Source organism: Periplaneta americana, chromosome 14 (assembly GCF_040183065.1).
Source record: "Periplaneta americana isolate PAMFEO1 chromosome 14, P.americana_PAMFEO1_priV1, whole genome shotgun sequence".
Lineage (NCBI taxonomy): Eukaryota > Metazoa > Arthropoda > Insecta > Blattodea > Blattidae > Periplaneta > Periplaneta americana.
Genome location: NC_091130.1, coordinates 26827163 through 26851858, shown reverse-complemented (window position 1 = coordinate 26851858; position 24696 = coordinate 26827163). Strand labels below are relative to the sequence as shown.

General features: G+C 34.6%; 1 protein-coding gene across 1 annotated transcript in view; it reads left to right on the top strand.

Annotated features, from left to right (window-relative positions):
• Positions 1–24696, top strand: part of bma (SCY1-like protein bma) — a 1113807-nt gene that overhangs the window by 1017300 nt on the left and 71811 nt on the right. The window contains exons 12-13 of the mRNA XM_069846551.1: positions 8846–9014; positions 18204–18385. Coding sequence (XP_069702652.1) covers positions 8846–9014; positions 18204–18385 — 351 coding nt within the window. The remainder of the gene's footprint in view (positions 1–8845; positions 9015–18203; positions 18386–24696) is intronic.

Sequence of the window (24696 nt, the reverse complement as noted above, 5' to 3'; positions counted from 1 at the left end):
ACGGAAAAAGAGTTCGGGGCAGAAGAAGATATCAGATGATAGACAAAATTAAGATATCTGGATCATATGAGGATACAAAGAGGAAGGCACAAAAAGGAAAGACTGAAGAAAGTTCGGTTTGCAGTGAAAGACCTGCCCTTGGGCAGAATGATATAACTTTTGGATATTCAGTAAATTCATATTAATTTTATTTGTTATATGAGCAATTAAATTTGCTGTAGATATTGACAATAAAAGAGTAGCATGATTTTAAAATTCATGATCTGAAAATTCCAACTTGAAATAAAAGCACTTGTCAAATAAAATATTTTCAATTGCATTTTTTAAATGATTTAGTGGTAAATTCCTGCAGTTACTAGGCAATTACTATAAAAGCTAATCGCAGCATATATTGAAGTTTTCTCATATTTTCTGCTCTTTTGTTTTCCAATAAAGAAGAAATTTCCATAGCAAGGTTCATAGTTACGGAAATATTATTTTTTAACAATTGAAATTTACTTTGTTTTATTAGAATTAATGTTTAATAAAAAAGATGGATCCAATTTCAAAGCCCTATATCTCGCATTGGCAGTAAGTTATAATTACATAACAAATTGCAAATAGTTTAATGAGTCGACAAGTTTTACTCACCATATTATATGAGCTCTATATGTTCTCCACGTGCTGCACGGACAACATCGAGGTGATGCCAGAATTCGTCCCAAACTCTTCTCAGAGTTCTTTCTTCGCTGTCGCTATGATTCTGTTCCTGAGGTCATCCATATTAGTTGGTAATGACGGCACAAAAACATAGTATTTTACTTAATCCCCACACGAAGAAATCGCACCGTGTAATGTCTGGGGATCTTGAAGGCCAGAGTGTAGTGCTAAGACTTCGGGTCCCTTGCGGCCTATCCAACGTAAAAGACTTCATTTGCGTAGTCACCATTTTGTACTTTTACTCACTGAAAACGTTTAGTCTCAATCCAATGAAAATTTCTGATTAACTTTATATTTTCTTTACTGTGTTAGTATGAAAAAATTACCTGGCTGACTAGTTTCGAAGTGATGTTCTTCATTGTCAGAAGCCTAGTCAAGGTCCTGCGCTATCTTCTGGTTTACTGTTGTGTTCGTGATTGTGTCGAAAAGGGTGTGTGTTTTAAAATTGAGTTGAATGTTCAGGATGTGCTGGGGGAGTGTTTTTGTATGTCATATTGTTCTAGAGTGTTAAGTTTCTAGTTTTTTGGCTGGATGTGTAGTATTTTCACGTCGCTGTCTATGTTGCTGTAGTTGTAATTGGAGTTTGTGATGTGTTCTGCGTAGGTTGAATTGTTGTGTAGTTTCGTTATGGCTGTGATATTTCCTTGTAACGTGTTTGACATGATCTTCCAGCCTGTCCAATGTAGAAGTCATTGCAACTGTAGCATGATAGTTTGTATACACCTGTTAAGTTGTATTTATTTGTGTGTCTTGTCTATGTGTAAGATGTTTTTGTCGGCGATTGCTGTCGTCTGCGATACAACGAACTTTTCTGTTGATTTTCGAGTTTGGCATTTTTTCCGGTTATTATATGCTTATTTAAGTTGTGTTAACTCTCGCTAGTGGTTTTATATTTTATTTTATCCGTCTTAGTATTTATTTTATTATTGTAAATATTTTTGTTTTATCACTATTATTATTATTGTTATTATTATTATTATTATTATTATTATTATTATTATTATTATTAATGAATTATTTTGTATTACAATCTTTGTATCATTTCTGTCACGATTATTCTATCATCATCATCATCATCATCATTATTATTATTATTATTATTATTATTATTATTATTATTATTATTATTATTATTATTATTGTCACTATTATTTCTATCATCAGCATTATTATTTGATCTGTGTAAAATTTATGTAGACTACTGGACTGTACCCGAGCACGAGCATATGCTCATTTCGGGTATCTATTCATATGTATTCATTTCAAATGTAAATTGTAAATAAATTTGAATTTGAAAAAAAAAAAATTGAATTTGAATTTGTAGTGTGTTCTGTGTTCTGTATGCAATGTTGCATTTCAGTTTCTTGAAAGATGATGTGATCTTGTATGTGTTCTTGTTTTCGTATGTTATTGTGATGTATTTCTTTCGTTCTTATGTTTGTGTTGCGTTTTCTTGTTTGCGTTTAGTCTTCTTATTATATCTATTATGTTAGGGTTATATCCATTTTCCTGTGCTATGTATCTGATAGTGTGTATTTCTTCCTTATAGTCTTATTGGCTCATAAGAATGGTGATGAGTCTGTGTATTCATGGATCGGAATCCTGCGTGTTTGTGTTGTACGGGTTGATGTGGAAGTGTTGTGTATGTGTGTTGTGGTTTTTTTTAGTATATTTTGAACATACAGGGTGTTTCAAAAATAGGGGGCATAATTTCAGGTATGTATTCCCCATGTACAGACAATACAAAAAGTTCATTACAACATGTGCCCGGAAACCCTTGGTTTTCCAGTTATGGCCTTCAAAACAGTGATATTCTTCTCGGAGGTAGGTGCCATGACAGAAGATATTAACAGAGGACACTCTAACAGTTAATTCCGAGGCGAAGGGTTCATTGAGTGTTGTGTTTGGCACTGTACTGTGCGACATTTACTCAAATCAGGAGCTGGCAGAAGTGCACTTCATGTACGGTAAGACGGACGGCAGTGCTGCGGTGGCTCGTCGTTTGTACCAGGAGAGGTAGCCTGATCGATGGATAGCGAGAAGTGGCCCAATTGCTTGGCCTCCACGCTCACCCGATTTCAACCCTATCGATTTCTACTTGTGGGGCCATTTAAAATCATTGGTGCATTCGTCTCCGGTGCCCGACATGGACTCCCTTCGGAATCGAGTTGTGGCAGGTTGTGAGGAAATACGCAGTACTCCTGGAATTTGGGATCGTGTTCACAGGGCCATGAGACATCGATGTGAGGCCTGTATTCAATCAGGAGGTGGACATTTTAGCAGGAGGTGGACATTTTGAACATCTGTTGTAAAGACAACTACCTGCGGGAAGAAAAACGTTCCGGTGAATATTACTGTTTTGAAGGCCATAACTCGGAAACCAAGCATTTCCAGACACATGTTGTAATGAACTTTTCGTACTGTCTACATATGGGGAATACATACCTGAAATTATGCCCTCTATTTTTAAACACCCTGTATATTTGTTGTCTTTTTTTGTTATTGTGATGTCTAAGAAATTTATGGATTTGTTGTTTCTGTTTCTAGGTGTAGTGTGCTTTTGGATGCATTTTGTTTATGTGTTTGTGTAGGTTTTGAACCTGTCTTTTGTTTCCTTTGTATAATATTAGCACAGTCTAGTACAGCGATGGGCGTTGTGTGCATTTTCCCTCCGTGCGCACGGGGAATTCCAAGTGCGAGCGCTGTAGTGTGCCAGCAGCTATAACATATCTTACACAGCTTTTAAATGAGCTGAATTTAGGACTTCAGGGAAAATAAATTCTTAATACACAATTTGCAGATAGAATTGCAGCTTTTAAGGAGAAATTGCTGTTATGGATACGTCAAATGCAAAAGGGCGAAATATATCATTTCCCATCCTTATCTAAGCGCATAGAATTTTGAACAATGAAAATTTCGAAATGTAACCATGTATTCTATCCGGTCTATTAGAGGGATTTACATCAAGGTTCCACGATTTAGATTGCCTGGAAATGGATTTGCGCATTTTTGCTACATGTTCCGATTCCAACTGATTATTGATAACGTCCCCCCTTCATTATAGTGTGAATTGATTGACCTGCGATGTGATCGAGATATGCGAGCGAAATATGATTCAAGGTCGAGTCTTATGAAGTTTTATGACGGATTCCCAAGAGGACGCTTTCCCAATCTGCATAAGCTGTGTGAGAAAGTTTTGTGTTTATTTGGTTCCACTTATAGATGTGAACAGTTATTTTCTATTACGAAAATAAACAAATCTCAAACAAGAAATGATGGGCTTTTAACGGCAGTTCTTCGCATAGCTTGTGCTAGTACAGTTTCTCCAAATCTTGAGAAATTGAGTAATATGAATTAATGTGCAACAGATATGTTTTGTTTTGTGTTTAAGGAAGTGTTTTATTACTTTATGTTCTTACTTAGTTTGGTAGAATAACATTTTCTTTTGAAACATACAGTACGTACCGCAACTTGAATAAACCGGTTTTCGTGCACTCTATAAGCACACTTCTCTCGTAGTACACCGTGCAAGCACAGAGTGCATAATTCTGCCCAATCCTGGTCTAGTATATACAGTCACGAAGCTCAATACGTAGTAGTAAATATGCATCCATAGATGGTTGCTAACCACTAGGATCGCTAATATCGTCTCATTACAAACAATGCGAAATACTACCGGGACAGTCTATTGTTCCTAGCACCCTCACAACTCAAGCTTCGCGACTGTATATACTAGACTGTGGTATTAGTATGTCGTCTACGTATCTGTGCCACTGAAGAATATCACTTAAAAATTAGTCAGCCAGGTAATTTCCTCTTATTAACACAGTAAAGAAGATATAGAGTTAATCAGTGATTAATAAGTGTTAAAAGTGTATATAGAACAATGAAAAAAAATCCTGCACAAGTGCAGGAAGTAAATTTAGCGTTTGTTGTTGCATTCGGCTATTCGCCTATTGTTGTATTGGGAGAGACATCTAGCGTTGGTTATTAGAAACTCTATGACGTGCCATTTCAAGTAGAGATGAGCTTAAACGATATTTTCAAGTAACTGTGACAACTGTGACTGTGACAATTAAATATCTGGGACTCTTATCGGTAATTTTGTCACACCGATATTTGAAGAGTCCACTGCAAGAATGATGGATGTCAATTTCTTGTCGAAAATGAACCAAGACTGTCAATGCATAGCTTAAGACATATAGAATGTACAGTTACCCTTAAAAAGAATGAGACGATTCTTGGTTGTCGGAAGTTAAAGTTCTACAGCGCGGTTCACTCGATATCGACGTATAACGATAAGTACCATGACAAATAGAACAAGAATTGTTACAAGGACCACAACAAGGACAAGGATCAGTTTAAGGATCACGAAGAAGACAGTCATTTAAGGCCACGATTTCACAACATAGCTCGGGTAACAAAATATCATTGCTTCTCTGTACCGAATGGCAAATGCCTGCTATCGGATCTAGGCCCTACATTCTGGACTGCTGCTGTCACTGTCTTGTCTCGGTAGCTCATATAGTAGCGTGTCGGTTCCACCATATAGCCGAAATGTTTCGTGTTCGATCCCACGTAAAACTCTTTTTTTTTTTTATTGAGGTGTAATTAATTTGTTCAGAGTTCCTCGACTGTATAATTCGTCGAAAAATATGGAGAAATGAGGGATGACGATAATACTTTAGTGTAGACAATGACTATTTAGCGTAATATAGAATTATTGAAATAAGGGGCATCTTGCACAGTAAGAGTTAATAAATCAACCCTAAATTAAATATTTAAATAACAGGATATAACAGGAAGTCCAATTATTGTTGCGAAACTAATCAAATTAAATCGAATTACGTTAATTAAACAAATCCCAAGTTATGACACCACATTGCTACAGCTAAATTCTACGTTATTAACATAAGCATTGAATAGGTCCGTGCTTATGCGTTGGACGACAAAACCAAACATCGAAAGTTTGAATGTTGCCGCGGAATGTAACTTCTTGCTTTTTATAATGTAAATCAGACTTCTAACTACAATCATTCATATTCCTTACATTATTTATTAATATTTATAGCCAACATTAAATTTGTAAGGAAAAGACTTTAGAAATCTCATATGGAATTTGTGATCTGTAGTGACATAAACATAGATTATCTCTCCTTGAAACTGGAGCCATTTTCCCACCAGCATACAAGCTGAAGTAGCACAGCCATTGATAAAAGTTTTGTACACAGAATTAGACTGAATTCCTATTCGACAGAACCTGTAATCAATGGCTTGTCTGAACATGATAAATAAATCCTAAGTGTTTCCAGTGTCTCTGAACAATTTCAAAATATTAATTTAAAAACTAAAAAAGGGTCGTAAAGTATCTAGTATCTAGTGACTATTTACATTTATGTCTACAAAATGAATCTTGGAAAAAAGTATATGATACTGGTACTACTGATATTAAGAGTAAATGTATTGCATTTTTCACTTTAATTTCAGAATCACTTTAGTGGATGTTCTCCACTCAATATTGTGAAAAATTTCAAAAATAAAAACATGTAGATAACGCAGGGACTTAAAAATCTCATGTATTAAAAAGAAGAATCTATATGTAATGGTCCACACCTGTGGAGTAACGGTCAGCGCGTCTGGCTGCGAAACTAGGTGGCCCGGGTTCGAATCCCGGTCGGGGCAAGTTACCTGGTTAAGGTTTTTTCCGGGGTTTTCCCTCAACCCAATAGGAGCAAATGCTGGGTAACTTTCGGTGCTGGACCCCGGACTCATTTCACCGGCATTATCACCTTCATATCATTCAGACGCTAAATAACCTAGATGTTGATACAGCGTCGTAAAATAACCCAATATATGTAATGAGTTTCAATGTAATGATCCTCATGTTCTTAAATACTACAAGAAGTACGGTGTAATTTATAAAAAATTATGAAAGAGGGAAATAGAATACATTCGAATAGAAAAGTAGAACATTCAGATAATGCAATTAAAGCTATTCGAAATATTATTGAAGTTAAACTTGTAGATATTCTAAGAAAGAAAATATTTTTTCATTAAAACCAGTGATTATAAACTAGAAGACCCCAAATCTATTGCAAATTCTTTTAATGTCTTATAGTATATAGTATAGAAATATTATTGACAACTTAAACATTCAAGATTTTGCAAAACATACTGCAATTGGTTATTTAAGAGGTGCATTTAATAATTAGTATTAATATATGTAATTAGTCAATAACTGCAACAGTGCTTTTTCATTCAATCATAACATGAATAAAATTGAATTAACATTAAATTAAACACTATTGGAAACACGTAGGTAAAATAGTTAAAATCAACTGAAGGGGTGAGAATGAAATAATCCAAAGCCACGCTTTTAACAAAAATTGTTCTGTGCGAGTGCATTTCTTACACATATGGGAAAGCTACTAATAAAATATTGTAATAACTACTCAACAAATGACATAGCCTAAGGACTCTGAACCTTTTTAAAAGTTTGTCTGTGTGGCTTAGGAATATTTTTTAATTTCATTTTAATTGTTCTTTTTTAATATATATGCATTTACATTGTATGTGTGTGTATGTATAAATGCATTCATTAGATTAACGTTTACAATATTATAAGTTGTAATTTTGTATTGTCTGTGATCATTAACACTTAAAACTCTATTTCAAAGTTATTTAAACAAAAAAAATCGTTGTGTAGACTAGGAATCGAACTCGCACTCTTCTACACGAGACGCAGAAGTCTTAGAGTCTGAGCTATGGAAACGACACGAAAGCTTGCCTTTCTGTGCGGAGTGTCGATCTAGTCATGAAGGTCCATTGTCGATTTAACTACACTATTTATGTATATATTTATCTTTTATTTACGTAATATTATCATATTTTTGCAGTTTTTGAAGTGAATTTCGGAACGATGCTAGTAACAAACCAAATAGCCTGAATTAAAGTAACTCAATATTCGTTATCTTGTGTATCAGTGCTCTGGTCTCCGATCATGCGCAGTGTCTTACATCTGAAACTTAGGAATATTCAATCGTCTCATACTTTTCTAGGGAAACTGTACATACAGAGTTATATGGCATTAACACTGATAGTCGTTGTCCAGTAATGATCGGAAAATCACAGTTAAGCTTTGAGCGCTAAGCATTTCAAACTTTCAATTGCTTCTTCTGCAAAATGTATTCCAAATGACATCCATCATTCTTGCAGTGGACTCTTCATTTTATATCGATACGTAGCATGAATTACACCGATATTTTGTCACACCGATAAAAATTAGCAGGAAATATTGAAGAGCAGTGAAATATGAATACGATTTCTCTATACACACCACTCATCAGTGATTTATATGGGAAAAATCCAACAAAGAAATTATGTACATGTACCATTAACAAATAAATACTTACCTAACTGAACAGTAACATGTCAATAGTTAACCTCATGTACCAAAAGGTTATATTACAGATATTGAACCAGTTGATCATTTTAAATGTAGTTGGGTATGGAGAAATTGAGGTTATATGATTATCCTAAAAATTGATCCTTTTTATTGTATATAATATAATGGATAAATTATTTTAAGTCGTGCATTAACATTACAATATTGAGTCATAGAATAAAAATTAATGAAACATAAGTATTCGGAAAAACATTGGAAAATAATTACAAAACAAAACAGTTGTTCAGACAGGATTTTACACAAGATTAAGTACTGGTAACCAATGGTGTTATTATTTAAATCGTGTAATAACTACATAATTTATAACAAGATGGAGAAACTACCGCCAGATTGCTGTTATTGTATCATGCGCACGCGCAAACCTACGACGTAGAGGAGAAAATATCAGTCAGAGTACTGAATACGGAGCAGATTTCGATAGCGATATTTTGTCATAGGTATTTCGCGTCATCAGTAACAGGTTTATCTGTCACAAAAAAATACCTGTGACAAAATACCGGTTTGTGAAATATCGGCCATCTCTAATTTTAAGTGATATTCGTGTCATTCAAGGGTGACTCGTGAGTGCAGAGATATGGGGTTTTGAAATTAGGTCCATCTTTTCGATACACGTTGCATTTTAGTTCAGAATTCGTTGTGGTAGTATAGTGCTAAAGTGTTGTTGTATGCGTTCTTGCGCAGATATTTACCGACTGATGCTGAGCGACAAGAAGTACGGGCTGTCTGTGAACCTGATGGCGACAAGGGTCATGCCGTCGCTACTACCGCAGACTGTGAACCCCTCCCTGAACCTGGAGCAGTTCACCAACCTCCTGGAGGTGCTGCAGGAAATGCTCGACCACATAGACAGGTAAGCACTTTTAACATTCTTATCTTTAGGGACCGGATTTTTATGTAATTACATATTATATTGCTTTCAACCAAACCTTATATAAATAACAAATCTTTGCGAATCTTGTAATTACCATTAATATATTTAAATTTAATACTACATATTTTTACATATTTACCCCACATTACATATTATGGCTTGGTAGTAGTAGTATTTATTTAGTAGTATTTATTTATTTAACCTGGTAGAGATAAGGCCGTCAGGCCTTCTCTGCCCCTCTACCAGGGGATTACAACTATAACATGAATAATAAGATTACAATTAATATTAAATTTACAATTACAATTACAATAAAAATTAAAGTACGACAAGAATACCTGATTAATGAAAGCTAGACATTTTATCATAGAAGTTAAGAACAAAGAATATTTTTGTATTTACTAAATTACAAATTAAACCTACAATAACAAAATTCTATAGTGATGAAATTACCGGATATTGGGATATTTTGTGGTAGATTAAAAGAACTATTTACAAGAAACCATGTCTGAACGAGTCTCAATTACTGACCAAGTGCCTAGTAAGTTTGCGTTTGAATTGAATTTTATTGGTATTGGTATTACATACATCTGCATATTTTTGGGGTTTATTCATTTTTACTTCTCTAAAAGAAAAAAAAACTTCTGCTGGGTAAGTTTACAATTTGAAATACACAGATTTAAAAAGCCTTTTTACCTACCCAAGAAAAGATATATTTTGCGACGAAACATAACGTCCTTATACGATGAAAGAGTAATGGAACGGAGAAAAATTCTATCCGCCACCGGGATTTGAACCCGGGTTTTCAGCTCTACGTGCTGATGCTTTATCCACTAAGCCACACCGGATACCCATCCCGGTGTCGGACAGAATCGTCTCAGTTTAAGTTCCAACTCTTGGGTTCCCTCTAGTGGCCGCCCTCTGCACTACGTCATAGATGTCTATGAACGTAGGACCGAAGTCCACACATGTGCTGAGGTGCACTCGTAATGAGTGACTAGTTGGCCGGGATCCGACGGAATAAGCGCCGTCTTAAATCACAAAGTGATTTACGCATATAATATATATTATTTTAATGTACCGAAGTACATATGATATTTCCATGCAGATATTCTGCGTCATCATACGATGAAAGAGTAATGGAACGGAGAAAAATTCTCTCCGGCACCGGGATTTGAACCCGGGTTTTCAGCTCTACGTGCTGATGCTTTATCCACTAAGCCACACCGGATTTCATCGTATGATGACGCAGAATGTCTGCATGGACATATCATATGTACTTCGGTACATTAAAATAATATATATAACGTCCTTAGTTCCAGGAAGTAATAGAGGCACTCACCCCATATCGTCCACTGTAAAAATGAATGAACAAAAGGCAACCTTTCTCATACAACTATCTTGTATTGTAAAAATCACTCAGAAAGTAGCGTTGTCTTCATGCGGTGGAATGGGACGAGGACGACATGATTTGTCTCGAACTGTAATTGCTTTGCACACGTCTCAACAAGCCGTTTCCATCAATTTGCAGCCTTACTCACCCTCTCCCTAATCCTTCCATGGAAAACCCGTGTCAAGTCTAACATGAGCCGCAATAAAGTAGCCGACGTTTGAAAAGAAGCTGGAGTAAAGGAATAAACTGGAAAGATTAAAATAAATAGCTTTTCAGGTTATTGCTTGACCTCTTTACTTTAAATTTAGTAGACCTAGATGGATATGGAATTTTCCGAGCAATTAGAAAATATGGTTCTCGGCTGGAATAATCCTACTCTTCTGAATGAGACAGGAATGTCACTTTTCAAACAACAGTTTATAAAGGTACTTTGTTTCTTACAAGGAGCAGCTAAAATGCATGTGTCCCACATCTCTTCTTATTTTCTCCTAATGCAGTAAAGCGAAACAGTGCTTGCAGTACTGTTGTGTCATTCATTTCACTCAGTTCTCTAGTTTTAGTACTTACAATATAAAGTGCAAGTGAGTTTATCTACTGCTTTTAACTAACTGAAATGGCGCCTTTATCTTCAACACTAATGACAAAAATAAAATCATGGATTGCGATGGACGAAGTTTTCACTACAGATGGAAAAATAGTAATGTGTCAAGTGTGCGGTAAAAAAGTCGGATGCTCTATGAAATCACAACTGGAAAGTCTTACTTATCCTATACCTGCCAGATATTGATATTAAATATTTTCATGATTTTACTTATTTTGGTAACTTACATATTCAGCGTAGTTTTCTTACATAAATATGTACATATTTCACACCTTGATATTATATAAAAGTCCGGTCCCTACTTATCTTCAAAAAAGAGTAGTGAGGGTCACATAAGAACAGTTCCTAACCAGCAAATATTGCCGTCTTGTCAGTGTTGCCAACTGTTACCAGATATCACACGATCCTACGTACTAAATGACTTATTTACTTGCCGTACTTTATGTTGGAAAGTTATTCTAAATAATTCAATAATTTGTAACATATTTTCATAGGAAAACTATACGAGAAAGGGATCAACATGTCAAGTATTTTGTCGCGCAATACGAAATTCATTGGTTTGATTAAACAATTGACTCACGAGACCTAACCTAAAAATGTATTTTGTTTGGCCACATGAAATTATTAATACTAACTCCGAAAACTTACCTGACTATAGTCTTGAATTATAACCACAACACAACACATAAAATAGCTATTATGTATTAATATTAATACTGATGTTTATTTATTTATTTATTTATTTATTTATTTATTTATTCGTTTATTTATTTATTTATTTACTTACTTACTTATTTACTTACTTATTTATTTATTTATTTACTTATTTATTTACTTATTTATTTACTTATTTATTTATTTATTTATTTACTTATTTACTTATTTACTTGTTTATTCATTCATTCATTTATTTATTTATTTATTTATTTATTTATTTATTTATTTATTTAACAGGGCAAAGCCCCAATTACAATAGACAGTACAGATATTCGTTAAAAAAACCTAGAATTGCATATAACATGAAAAAAGAGATGAAACAGATACAAGTGTAAATACAAATTAAAACGGAAAATGAGAAAAGTAAAAAAAAAAAACCAGACAAATAGATACTACCTAAATAAAAGACACAGATATAGGTATAAATGAAAAATACAAAATAAAATAAATGAAAAATAGTTAAATATAAAAATCATAGCCAAAAATGTAAAAATGTAATTACTAGTATGGCCAAATTTCACTAGCTTCCAGTAACCATTTCAGAAATCTAGTATAATTTAAATTACATAGAACTCCAGTACCGAGAAATATTGTAGATATTTGTCTCAGCTGCCAACATACCAGTTACAAAATCACTACCATTTGTAGTATTTGTCAGTATCGAAATTCGAAACGAAGTTGGCAAAAGAAAATTCAACCTGCAAACTAGAAAATCACCACAATCCACTAGCATATGTAGTAATGGGGGGAAAATGGTTAGGTTTCACCCTTAGGGTATGTAGTAAGCTGACCCGGACTATAGTAGCGGTGAGGCTACTTCAAATATTTCAACACGATAAATCAATTGAACAAATGTAGAAAATGAGAAACGACCGAAGTTGCCTAAGAGTAGAGAATGGGACTCGTACTTCGGGTGTTAGTTCGATTCCCGCTCCAGCTGATTACTTGGTTGGTTTTCTCAGAGCTTTTTCCAGACTGGAAGACGAATGACACAATGCAGTGCAAATCAAGCTTTCAGGTATAACTCCCTGTAAAGTTGATTCGAATAATTTCGAGGGAAAAATTGTTCCGGGGCCGGGCATCGAACCCGGGACCTTCGGTTAAACGTACCAACGCTCTACCAACTGAGCTACTCGGAAACTCTACCCGACACCTGAAAGCTTGATTTGCATAATACACGTCACTGTTCGTTAACAGAAAACCACAATTTAAGTCACACAGAGTTAGTGTGCACTCAATGTTGGTTGCTTGACCAGCGAAATAGAGATTATATAGAATGATTCACGAGGATTTACCATCACTTACGAAGCTTATTTCCGAAGACATTCTGAGCAAAAAATGTCATATAAACATTTGTCGTAATTGATTAACTAGCGGAGTTACTCGTGTTAATTATGTAAGTTTGTGCGGCTTACAGCTGTTTCGGTGCTTCATGACACCATGGATCGGTGTCGGGTAAAGTTCCCGGGTAGCTCAGTTGGTAGAGTGTTGGTACGTTTAAACAAAGGTCCCGGGTTCGATGCCCGGCTCCGGAACAATTTTTCCCTCGAAATTATTCGACACAATGCAGTGTTGTTAAAATAATTTATTAAAATAACTAGCCGTACCCGTGCGCTCCGCTGCACCTGTTGGAAATAAATATAAAGTAATTACATAATTAAAATAGGACGTTTGATCCAGGGAACAACTTTTACAACAGCGCAAGATAATCTGCTTCGCTCATTACCCAATTTTTTTTTTTTTTGCATGGCATTTATTGCATATATATTTTATGTATTTTAAGACGATTCAATTGAGCATAGTTAAAATTTGAATTATAAAATAATGGATTGCTAAGCTAACGTACTATTACTGCATACTAAATCAATACACTCTCGTTGTTCGTTAATTCTCGGAGATTAAAATAAGTGTACATAAATATTATTTTAAGAAATACAGAAAACGAATTACAAAATAGCCTATCTAATTTTCTGTGCATAAGAAGCTATTTTAATCTTAACTGTCCTCGATTTACTCAGACGTTACTGTAATAACATTATAGCATTATGTCCATCTAGAGAAACTACACTTTCCAATGGTGAATTAATAATTAATTATACAAATCGGTTAATTTAGCTTCTGATATCACTTCATACAAACACAGAAACATTCTCTGTAGGCTATGTTTAATAGCTTTCGATTGTTGATGTCCAAGGCCCCTGTTTCGATTGTTGTTGTCCAAGGCCCCTTATAGACGAAGTCATTTGTTCTTAATTCATTGCACCGTCCTAGATGGCGTTATTTTAATTTTAAAACTCATTTATCTCATTAAATATCAGTCCTATCAAAATTTTGTAAAGAATAAAACCTATCGGAAATCATTTTTAAAGAAACTTTTGTTATGTAACATCTTTCACAAAAATCAATAATAAGCGAGATATTTCGATTTATTTAATTCAGGCCCCCTTATAACCCCCCTTTTAAATAAAGTATTTTGAATGCCATGTAGCCTAAAATCTAAGTTACAACGAACTTAATTTATATTCCAATTTTCATATAAATCGGTTCAGTCATTATCGCGTGAAAAGGTAACAAACATAGAGACAGACATACAAACAAAAATTTCAAAAATGCGATTTTCGGTTTCAGGGTGGTTAGTTATATATGTTAGGACCAATTATTTTTGGAAAATCTAAAATTATCAGAAAAATTTCGGCTACAGATTTATTATTAGTATAGATATAGATAACACGAAAAACAGTACATGCTCATTTTTTTCGCGACACAAATCCCCGAGCATAAGAAAAGGCAACTCTGTATGGGACAGTAAAGCGTACACCAGAAAGTATGCTACACACATACATCGTCCTGCGTAAGCGGCAACCAGTGAAACGAACTTGCAGTGAAATTGCCTCAGGAACAGGACGTAACTTCGTTTGAAACAATAGCCTAGCGACTAAAATGTTCTTGTAGCCTACATTCAGAGAAGCGACTTTACAAGGAAAGTTAGGGCAGACTTGAAATCAGAATTGCGTGTGTGCTATGACCGCAGTTCGCAGTGAATTCTGTGCTAACGAGACACATATTGATGTCGGTTACACACAAGAGCCGATACGCTGGTTTGGCATGTGACAGAATTAGGCTGAAATAAAAAGTCTCAAACTGCTGACCAAGACAGACAACCCTGTCAATCATCGCGCATATACGACCAGGGAAAGAGGGATTATACAGGGTGATTCACGAGGATTTACCATCACTTACGAAACAAATAGTATAGGTTTTTTCAATCAGATCACTTATCATTAGTACAAATGTTGAACCTTTATGTTAATACATGAAGTGGTATTTACAAGTTTTGACGAACGTTTTCACCATTAAAATGGCATCTTCAGGTCACAATAAAAAAAACACATAATGAAAACTTAAAATTCAGATAATCACAATCGTTAAAAAGAAAAAAAAAATTTAAACAGGTCTGGTAGGCAATCAAACATATGCCATTAGAATTACATGTAGCATAAAGTAAACATCATGAAGATAAGGAATGAGCAAAAATCACTATACTAACTGATACTTGTACAAAAATTAGGATGAAGGCAGAACATTCTTGAAATACATGTAGGTGCAGTTCGCAAAATGATGAAAACATGCTACAGTAGTAGGTCGTTCGTGCTGCTGTTTATGGACGTTTGAAAATTATAATCCGTAACGTGTAAAGGGGTAATGTCAGAAATTTTATTAATTATAGAATTAACAGGGGGATGTAAATTTTGAAGTCAAGGTTAACGTTACTTACAAGATGGTAGAAGAGAGGCTGACATGAGTCCATTGGTGCAGCAACACGACTGAGCTTTAAGTGTTCATTATGTTTTTTTTTTTATTGTGACCTGAAGATGCCATTTAAATGGTTCGTGAAAACTTGTAAATACCACTTCATGTATTAACATAAAGGTTCAGCATATGTACTAATGATAATTGATCTGACTGAAAAAACCTATACTATTTGTTTGATACTACACTTATCGGACCCAACATGCCTTTAAAATCACTTACGAAGCTTATTTCCGAAGACATTCTGATCAAAAAATGTCACATAAACATTTGTCCTAATCTCAATATTTTCAAAGTTACATTAATTTGAAGTTGTTGGTAAAATATATTTTTTCTTTAGTTTTAAGAGTAAAAGAATATTGCAAAAAGAGAATGAACTATCCAGAAGTATCATTTCTTTAATTTACTGGTGTTCTGAAGCTAGAAATGTATTATCAATTGCTTTGCACAAATTTAATTTTTCAATTTTTAACTAAAAATGACATCATTCTTATGCACTTTTAACAAAAATTGCTACAAATCATACGACTTTAGGAACTTGAGTCTTCACAGTTTAATTATGCATCCTAAAGTACACTTTTTAAGAATTTACAAGAGTGGCATGATTTGTAACAGTTGTTGTGCTAAATGCGTTAGAAAATATAATTTTGTAGCTAAAAAAAAGTCTATACGAAGCAACTATGAAATTCACAACACATTTTTAGGTTCAGAACACTAGCTAATTAAAGAAATGATACTCCTGAATAGTTCATTCTTTATCTTTAATATTCTTTTACTCATAAAACTCGAGATTATTGGTATTTTACAAACAACTTCAAATTAGTGTAGCTCTGAAAATATTGAGATTAGGACAAAAGATTATATGACATTTTTTGCTCAGAATGTCTTCGAAAATAAGCTCCGTAAGGAACGGTAAATCCTCGTGAATCACTCTGTATGCAATATAATATTTCTGTCCCTAATTTATCTACGTAGTTTTCAATCCACGTTTCTACTCACTTAAATATAAACCTGCATTCATTGTCGATACTGTATATATTTGGTCCCTTCATTAACTCAAGAAATATAATTACTACTTAATAATAATAATAATAATAATAATAATAATAATAATAATAATAATAATAATAATATCGCATGCCTTTGCCTCTTCTTTTATTTAGTATTCTAATAAACTGTATGAACACGCACATTTATCTACTTATTCAGTATATGAAGAAGTACACGGCATATCCAGTGAGGGCAGTAATCGAAGAATTGACATAATTGCATTTAAACCTCCCTCTCTTGGAGGTTACATCATAGACCCTACTGTGAGATTCGAATTGCACGAACACCAGACAGAAGAAGTACAGAGGAAAAAAGGAATATATATGAACCTTCCATCAGTTTTTATAAGGACAAATACCATCTGGAATCCATCGCCATTACAGGATTAATGATAGGAGCCCGTGGGATCATACCCCGGTTCCTAGTCGAATTCTGTAAATCTTTTGGCCTGCATAAAAATATTTTAAGAGATCTAACAATTGCAGCACTCAAAGGCTCAATAGCTATTTTCAGGCATCATACATATGGACCATGACTAATTCGCATCTCCTTGACGTTACTTCGTTTAATATCATGTGTTTCAATATAATTCAAATTGTTATTTTTCACTCTAACAACAAATTATCACTAAGCCTCAAGGCATTTACTCTATTGTATCATGGTACTCTTTGTCGATGGCAAACTGTAGTGGTTACAGGAAGAAATTTAATTAATTAATTATTCAATTAATACCTATATAATATTATTGCTATTTATTTATCCACATATGCTTCATTTATTCGTCCTTTCTACTTATGCATATTCATATAATAATATGTGTATCATAAGATTAATCAAATACAATAACTCAAATTAAATTGACCGTGATCTACACATAATGACTGTAATTGTTGAACATAACTTAAATCAATGTCTATATAGAACTCAAGAACTGAACATAGCGCACAACAGGCTGAAACTAGTCAACAAGGTAATAACTTGACGCTTTCCCGGCGTTCGATGTAGAATAATTCTTCTCGGGTTCTCAGCCAGGTGAGTTGGAGATTTGCTTCCAAGCTTTCGACGGCTAGCTCTGCCATCTTCTTCAGGGATTGAAGAAGATGGCAGAGATAGCAGTCGAAAGCTTGGAAGCAAATCTCCAACTCATCTGACTGAGAACCCGAGAAGAGTTATTGTACCGTACCTAGTATTTAACACACGAAAGTAATAAACTACATATTCCGAAAGGAAGAGAAATATCTTTGGCTTAGAGTGTAAACCTGCTAACCGCCAAAAAGAAAATTTTACAAGGGAAGCAAAAAACTGAGTTTAAATTAACTCTGAAACTTTAGGACCAAATCCAAATTACAAGTACAAATGCCATCTGTACTTTGGATTTTGTCCTAAAGTTTCAGAGTTAATTTAAACTCAGTATTTTGCTTCCCTTGTAAAATTTTCTTTTTGGCGGTTGACGATATTGGGGAACAACGAAAACGTTGGCAGCAACAGCTTTGAATAAGGAGATTAAACAGTTGGCAGGGTCCTAATCACGATGTCTGTGATGATGAGTAGCTATGGAATAAACGTAATGCAGCATCAACTTCTCTTCTTTGGATAGGAACCAGAGGAACAAGCTGAAGCTGGACAACCTGTCGCTGCCGAGCCCGGAGCGCCACCGGCCGCTGCGCCACCAGTACAGCTCCGACAACATGCACGTGCCGCCCTTCAACATCCCCAACCTGCGCATCGAGCAGCGCAAGACGTCGAGCGCCGAGGACATGGCCCGCAAGAACTCCGCAGGTAGGTGCCCGCCCGCAAGCTTGCGAACACCTCCCGCTCCACTTGGACGTCTTCCATTCATGCCGTGGATTCGGTGCGATACCACTCTTCAAAGCCCATGCTGTAGTCAGAAAAACATCATTGTTGTGATTGTAAATTAATGGTGAAGTCTTTTTAAACTGTAACGGTTTCAGTGTGATACCACGTCAAAATCCCTATGTTGAGGTAACATAGTATTAATATAGTATTTTGATGCGAGTGCATCTCCCAAAAGTCTAGTTGTACTACCAGATCTAATTTATAAATTAATTGATCATATTATGATCTTAATGAATGTAGTCATCGATGATTTGGTGCGATGCTACACTTCCAGATTCATTTCGTTGTCAAGAAACTTTTATTCATAGTACCTTCTGTAAATGTAGTACCCTTTCAAATTCATTCTGTGATCAGGAAACCTTTATTCATACAGGTTTGAGTAATATACTACTCTTCCAAATTCATTCTGTATTGGGCAACGTTTATTCATAGTGGTTTCGGTACGATATTACCCTTCCAAATTCATTCTGTATCGGGAAACTTTTATTCATAATGTTTTCGGTACGATATTACCCTTCCAAATTCATTTTGTGGTCAGAAACGTTTATTCATGCAAGGTTTAGTAAGATATTACTCTTCCAAATTCATTCTGTATCGGGAAACTTTTATTCATAGTGGTTTCGATACGGTATTCGTCTGTCCTTACGACTAGCAAACAAGCTGCAAATAATATGGTCATGAAACCTTACGATAACACCGTTTTAAAAATAATTTTTAAGGAAAATTTGCTTACTGCTTATGCATTCGACCTTGTTGTGTTTGAGTCAACCGTACATTTTGATACTAAATTCATTAAAATGCCAGTTTCTCGTTCCTTACATCATGGTTAATTTGAAGGTTATGATATGGAAGACGTTCAAATGATTTTCCATATAGAAAGCGACGATTGCAGAAGCTATGGATTTGGTAATCTTATTGCATATCCCATGTCAATATTGATTCACCGAGCATTTTGGAAAACATATTCCTTACACGAATTTATCGATTTGTCATTATCGACCGGATTTTAATTCGCTGCATTTTCAAAAATTAAAAAGTTTGCTTTATATAAATATCAGAACTCGTTCAAAGGATGGTGAAATTTATTATAATAATAATAATAATAATAATAATAATAACAATAATAATAATAATCATAATCATAATCATTATAATAATCTGGCCTTGAAAATGAACGTTTGTTATCATTACAGTACTTTTGTACTATGTATGTAAATTGTTTCATGTTATTTGTATGGTTTTTCCGCCTTAAAGGTCTGGTTAAAATGAGTGAGCAAATTCTCTCTCTACCGCAAAGAGGCAAATCTGACCAGCGGCGGGCGCGTTTCCCTACGTAATTATTCACAAAGAGCGAAGTATCGGTGATTCGACAGACCCGAAAGCTATTAATGTAAAATATTATTAAATAGAGTTAAAAGTTAGTTTCTCGGCCAGAGTAAGAAAGGAAATTATAAAACTTACAAATATTTGGAACATAAAACATTAATTAAAAAAGAATGAGTTTGGAATTCTTCAGTCAAAGTCAATTAATGCACAGGAAGTACATACTGTAGCTAGCTTTTAGAAAGATGTGAAACACAAAACAGTAATTTAAAAAGGAATATGTTTGAAGTTCTTCGGTTCAAGTAAATTACTGCATAGGAAGTAGGTCTACATAATTATGATCTTGAACGCAAATCTCGAATTTTCAGACTGTGATTTAAAGAAAGAGGTACATGTTGTCTACTGTTCAACACCATCCATAAATCAACTCATTACCGCACTCAGTGCTGTAATAACTATCAATTTACTGAAAAAGTCACATATTAATTATAATCAATTTTAGATTTCTTTCCTCTATATCCATCGCGTTTTCTTCTTAGGAAAGCAATTAAAGTGGCGTGTTTATTGATACTGACGTTTGTTTACAACGACGTCACATTCCGCAACGTGAAACAATACGCGCCACAGAGATGAAAGTTTATAATATTTAGATAAATATGAACTGTGTACTCATTTGCCACAGACAAGGATGCCGTTTCACCTCCTCTATTAAATTTTCCACCTTGAAAGCAATGCAAAGATGACGCTACAATATTTCCTAGACTTCTGTTCCGGACTTCGTAGGCGCATTCGAGTTCTGCGCATGCGCCAACTTTCGCTCTGTTTTGTAAATACCCATATAGCCAGGAGTCAAATGCGCGCCAATAGCAGAATTTTACAACTTATAGCGGGCTATAGCTTTCTTTTGGTGTACAGGTCAATATATAATCACATGCTGCACTAATGTTATATACCTTTATGCTCGACCATGCCGAAATGTAGTAATTATACACCTGGTAGCAGTCCTTTAATGCATGTCATTAAAGTACACCTACTCATTAAAGTACAGGTGTTCAGCCAATGACAACTCAGCTTACAGGTGTTCAGCCAATGACAAGTCAGCTTTGTACCGTTATAAAACCGTAAGTATCGATTATTCTCGGATATGCAATTGAAAGAGAATTAGCGAAAAGTCACGGAGGCTGGAAATCCAATACTGTCGCAGAAGGTTATGTTCTCTTACTATAATAATTAGCGTTAATTGTAAATAATATTCAAATAAATTCAATTTGTCATCTCGTTTTCCAATGTCGAATTCAATAATCAAGGTTATATCAAGTTTAACGGGATTACATCAAGGTCAATGACATTATTGTTCCTTGGAAAAAATCAATACTTTCGCGTCTGCGCACATCTCACAATTCACGACCTAGAACAAGGTCACTTCCGATCTTGTCAGATACAAATAAAATGTATAGGCTACATCTGAATAATTTCAAATTAGAAATATGGTCGAGCATAAAAAGTCGTATGAAACTTGCCTATAATGGTAATTAAGACGCTCGTATGAATATTATGAAACTCGCTTGCGCTCGTTTCATAAACATCCATATTTGCGTCTTAATTACTATCATTATAGGCTCGTTGCATAATGTACTATTATAGTATAGGTACATATTATAGCGTCCGGTGTGCGCTGGCCTTATCCTTTTTTTTTTTTTTTTTTTTAATTTTTCGAAATAATCATGTTCCAATAAATTCTCTATAATTCGGACTTTCACTAATTGAGGCGGTAGCTGGAAAATGAGCCCATAGGTCTGTAGGCCCATTTTCGGGAGAATGTTTAATCGATTCTCCGTTTTAAAATCTACTCGCTTACGTAGTTTCGTTTCAATATCTTATAAACAGAGAACAGAGTAGCTAATTGAATGAACCCATGCGCCCTTGCGTAGTTGTGGAATTCTGTAAACATCAGTGAAGATGATCCTCAAAGTGAGTGTGAGTCCATCCAGGATGTGCACTAAAGTGTGAATTGTACTCTGAAGATAAACTATGAAGTGAGTGTGAATCCATTCTATATTAATACTAAATAACCTGTAATCTGTATCCAACAGATATTCTTTATTTTCACGTATTCGGTACAGTTTATGACGTAACTATGAGATATATGTAATAAATATAATTTTATTAATATGATTATGAACTTGTAAACCGCTGTTCAATGCTGATGTTTAATATCTGATAAAATATAATCAGATTGAAAGTATTTTGATGAAATAAGCTTGTTCTCTGGAAAAAGGACCTATAAAATGTTTCAAAAAATATCTATATTTATAACACTATTAAAGTCGAAATGCATTATTTAAAAAAAACTTGTACACAAATATTATTGTAACAGTATACAAATTATTCTAATAAAAGTGCATTCAAATTGCAATTACATAAAAATAAATCTTTCACGCTTTGTTTTCCCGAAACATGACTTTTACTTATGGGCCCTTTTTCTGGCTACCGCCTCAATTCAGGCTGAATCTTCAACCACTTAGTCCGAATTAATGAGGTTCTCCTATAATAGTTTGCGGTTTCTTAAATCACCGATACTGCCCTTTGTCTTTAACTAGAATGTGGAAGCTCGCCAGCCGAAGGATGAAGTTGCCCTTTTCGGTCGCGAGATAAATTCCTCACCCAGTTGTTCCAGAAAAAAGTTGCTGCGAAAGAAGTAAAATGTATGAGAGATTTATTGTCAACTTGACGACACTCGTTCCTTTCGTAGCAAATAAAACTACGAACATGCATTTCATGAAAAAACATGTCTGTTCAAATACCTATATTTAATCATTACTAACAAATGGACTTCATAATGTTATTAGCGCATTTTAAATCAATGTCTTAAGTCGACAATAAGAAAGAAGTTAATTCTGATTCTCCCATTAATTTTACTCACTGCCTGCTGGATTCGTCCTATGTCTGATCAATCGACGCTTATGTGCGAGTAGCCGCTAGGTGGCAGGTAGTGTCTACCTATGTCTAATAGCGGTGGGCACTGCCTGCCACCTAGCGGCAACATAACTTTGATTGAGCAGGCAATTTACGCAGCTTTAGGATCCAATCCAACAGGCAGTGATTTTACTAATCAATTTTCGAATCTTCAAATCCATGCTTCTGCTGTCATCCTTGATCCCCTGCTGTAGTGAAAGAACCACCTAACTACCCTTTTATTGTATCATTTTTATACTTTTGACAAATATCACTGTATTTGTATAATTGTTGTACTTATACGTATATTACATGCATATATGTTTAAATTTTACATAATATTACGCAACGGATTTTAATGTGAGTTGTACCAAAGTTTAAATGTGTTTTGTCGGTTCTGGTATTAACATCTCTGTGTTGTATTGAAAGTGTAGCAATTGCTGTTGGTTCTGTAGTCTAAATTATATGTGTATATTTTATGTTACATCTGTCTGCACGATATGTCGGCGTGCCCGGCGTTGTGATAAGTCTGACTGTACTAGTGTAAGGAAAATGGCCTACATAAAACTCAGCCATTCGTAAGTTTATTCTATTACATTGTGCTTCTGTAGATAGTCTTCAATGGACATAACGATAATAGAGGTTCTCGCGAAATCTAAATTTTTCTCAAAATTTAATACTTTCCTTTTTTGTATTTTCTTAATGGTTATTTATGATGTTTTGATACTATTAAAACATTTGTACATGGACATCATTTTATTTGTACTTCAATTTTTATTGTACCTGAGTTCTTTAATGTACTTCACTCCCACCCCTTCTACTAATGAAGTTCAACCGTCCTTCACACAGATCCAAGACCGCATATATAGTCATAGTAGCCTTACGGTCATAGTAAACAGTACGTTCCTAAAATACGTTCGCGTTTTCCAGTGACGAAAGAGCTTTCAATATTGCATCATTTTCCATTTTCCTACGTCGCATTCCGGTTTCCCCCACCTGCTTCTATTCGCCTCTCTGTAAATGCTAGTGGCTGGGCTGTCTTAGCTCTTTTCTGGGAATATTAATTTCTGTTAGGAATTGGACGTCTACGTAAAATTACCCATACAATTGTTTAAAATAACTTAAATAAAAGGGCCCCGTTGAGTCATGTGATTTCCCCCCATTCTACGACCCTGCGACGTGACCACTTGGACGGACAGTAGATAGCATGTCTGAGTAATTTTATCTTTTCGGATCGGGAGAAGTGAAGATTGAATTTACAGTACGTAAGGTCTCTTTCATAGAGTAGGTCCAGAATTATTTCAACATGAGTTACTGATACGAAGTACGAACCTGGTAATTGGAATTACGTACAATAGTCTATAGTGCGATAATATGCACATTAGAACTGAAGCCTGTATCGAAATAAACGGCCACCATTTTAAAAAATGTATTTAAATATCCATATTATGATTATTTTTCAATATAACTTCATTCTCTATATTGTACGCTAATGTGCTGTAGACAGTATAATATACACTGCATAATGAATACGTCCGCATGGAAAGCTCATTTCGTGAGTAAAAACACTCATTGTTAATACTGTACTGTATTTTGATGAAAAAAAAAAAAAAAAAAAAAAAAAAACCTAATGAAAATTATCAAACTCAAAATCGCGATATTTCCTAGTTTACGTAAATAGATGAACTACTTTTCTTCCCTCCTATACTTAGTAAAGTGATTTGTTTGTATATTACGCCAGTATCATCGAACTCCAGTCGTGGAAGGAAGTAGCAAACTGTGTTTCCGGTTCTTAATCATTGATCCAAAGGTATAGCGAGGTTAATATTAGAAATTTTTGTAAAAATAAAATGATGTCCCTGTACTTCCCTTACCAGGGTTCAAATTTATTAATAAAGTGAATTTCGTTAGTTTTTTTTAAACCAAATTTTACACAAACTTTTTATTATCTTCTT